At 45.1% G+C, this 2,635-nt stretch overlaps 1 protein-coding gene across 1 annotated transcript in view; it reads left to right on the forward strand.

Moving 5' to 3' along the window:
- The first annotated feature begins 1,471 nt into the window (after positions 1-1,471).
- Positions 1,472-2,635, forward strand: part of LAMC3 (laminin subunit gamma 3) — a 37,534-nt gene continuing 36,370 nt past the window's right edge. Inside the window, exon 1 of the mRNA XM_087943976.1 lies at positions 1,472-1,974. Coding sequence (XP_087800102.1) covers positions 1,602-1,974 — 373 coding nt within the window. The 5' untranslated portion in view covers positions 1,472-1,601. The remainder of the gene's footprint in view (positions 1,975-2,635) is intronic.

Genomic DNA, 2,635 nt, shown 5'->3' on the forward strand with positions numbered 1-2,635 from the left:
AGGACCAGTCATAAGTCACTTTTTCAATGCTGTAACTTGGAACAGTCATTAAACGAATGGTTATAGGTCCCAGACTACCTGTAAATTCAGATGACCAATTGTAATTTGGTTGCCAAAATACAGGTGGCCATTTGGTGGCAGTAGTGAGGCAAAGAATAGGTACTAGGAAGCTTGGCTGCCACCTAAAGATTTTCTAGATTTTCACCACACAGTTCTGACACAGCACAAAAGAATAACCAGAACAACAACAAAAAAGAGTTCAACAAAGAAACTCACAAATGTTAGTCTTTGTGTAAACTCTCCTGGGAATTTATTCTAGTTCTTCAGCTTTTTCTTGCGGGAAACAAACTCTCAACTTACAAAGAGGGGGGAAAAATTGCTAGGAGCTACAGACACATTCTCTTTCTGCCATCTACAGTGGGGAGTGATTCTTGCAAGTTTTTAAGACAGCCCTTGTACAACCAAAACAAGAATTGGAAATTTCAAAGATTATTTTGATTCTGGCATCAGAAAAGTGCCACCTTGAGACTAACTACTGTGCCTTACTCTGGAGTATTTTATTGTTGTTGTTGTCATAAAAGTACATGTGTGCCTCTGCAGATTTGCCCAATATTAATGGGTAAGAAACCAGTTTGGTCTAATGGTTAAGGTGCCAGGCTAGACTCTGAGTTCTAGTCCTGCCTTAGGCAAGAATGTCAGTTGGGTGACTTTGGGCCAATCACCAGAAGATGGTGATTCTAACCCCACCTTAGGTACGAAAAGTGTCTGGATTTTCAGCTAGTCTGTCTCATCTCAACCCACCTTACAAGATTGTTGTTCTAAAAAAGATAGGAGAAAGTGGGTTGGATATGTTCACCACCTTGAGTTATTTGTAAAAATAGAGGCAGGAAGAGAGGAGAGGAGAGGAGAGGAGAGGAGAGGAGAGGAGAGGAGAGAAGAGAAGAGAAGAGAAGAGAAGAGAAGAGAAGAGAAGAGAAGAGAAGAGAAGAGAAGAGAAGAGAAGAGAAGAGAAGAAAGATTAGACCACATGGAAAATGTCTGGACCATTTCTTTCCCTTCACATGGACCCTGGGAAAAAAAATGGGCTGGGAGAAGCCACTCAACCCAACAAATTGCAGCTGTGCAATTGCAGGAAGCGCTCAACTTGATATATCTGCACCCAGAATCAAATCCTCAGCCATCCCACAAAATGCACATTTGTTCTTTTTCTCATGCTGTTGCATTTAGAAATGTCCCCCGGGCGCCAACTTCCCCAAGTCTTCTGTAGGGCTTAATTTGTGCATCCCTCTTGCCTGCGTCCCACCCTGATCTGTGCAAAGAAGAAGAAGAAGAAAAAGTGTGTGCTGCTTTTCCAACCCCCGCTAGAATAAACCCTTCTTTTTGAAGGAGCTTATTCGTTCCTAAGTGAGACTTTGATCGAACGGGGCCATTCCTGATTCTGTCCACAAGATGGAAGTGAGTAGGAGAGAGAGAGCGATCCCACAGCTGGGAAATTGTTTTTCCCCATCCTCTGTGAAGGAGGAGGAGGAGGAGGAAGAGAGAGATTCAGAGGCTGGGGCAGTGCAAACAGAAACATCACAAAGATTCTTCCCAGACCCGTCATGGCACAGCTGCTCCTTTGTTCTCTGGCTTTTGTCGTCTTCTTTCGCCCGGCTAGGGGAGCCATGGATGTCTGCTACAACTCCCAAGGCCGTGCCCAACGTTGCATGCCCATTTTCGAGAACGCAGCCTTCGGCCGGCAGGCACAGGCGTCCAACACGTGTGGCTGGCCTCCAGAAACCTACTGCTTGCAGATGGGCACAAGGGAATCCAGCACCCTGTGCCACCGTTGCGATGGAGGCGATCCTTTGCTGTCCCACAACGCCTCTTACTTGACCGACTTCCACAGCCAGGAAGAGCCCACTTGGTGGCAAAGTCAGTCCATGGCGTTTGGGGTTCAGCACCCCACCTCTGTCAACATTACTCTGCACTTGGGTGAGTAGGTTGGGTGTCAGGGAAGGAGGAATTCATCGTTGCAAACTCATTTGTTCGTTGTGATCTGGGACTTTTTTTTGTGGGAAAGATTTGAAGGAATCGGAGGGCAGGTTTCAGATGAGCGTCTTTTATGAAAAGCATTAGGGGTTGTTGGTTTTTTTCCGATTGGCACGGGATGAAGTTAGCTGTAGCCGATGCAAAAGCTGACACTTTTTAATGAAATGGGTTCGTCTGAAAAGGTGCTTTCAGGTTCCTCCTCTTTTGTGGCTTCCTTAGAATCAGTGTTTGTCAAACTTGGCAACTTTACAATGAATAGACTTCAAATCCCAGAATTCCCCAGCCAGCATGCTTTGAGCGAATGAACACTGATGATGTTTCTTAGGTGGGTAAAAAGAAAAAAAACTGCCTGAAAGATGAATGAATGGTAATGAATAAGTGATGAATACTGATGATGTTATCTAGTTGGGTCATGAAATGTCTACCAGCCAACAACCAAGCTCAGAGCTGAAAATAAGAAGCCACATTCCCCAGCACTGATGACGTTACCTAGTTAGGTCATGAAACGTCCGCAAGAAAAGAAGCTCAGAGCTATTGTATATAAACAGGGAGCAAGCCACTCTCACTAGCACTGATGGCATTGCCTAGTTGGGTCATGAAACGT

The sequence above is a fragment of the Notechis scutatus genome, chromosome 15 (assembly GCF_049901735.1).
Source record: "Notechis scutatus isolate UNSWTSFEM ecotype Mainland chromosome 15, rNotScu1.2, whole genome shotgun sequence".
NCBI classification, from domain to species: domain Eukaryota; kingdom Metazoa; phylum Chordata; class Lepidosauria; order Squamata; family Elapidae; genus Notechis; species Notechis scutatus.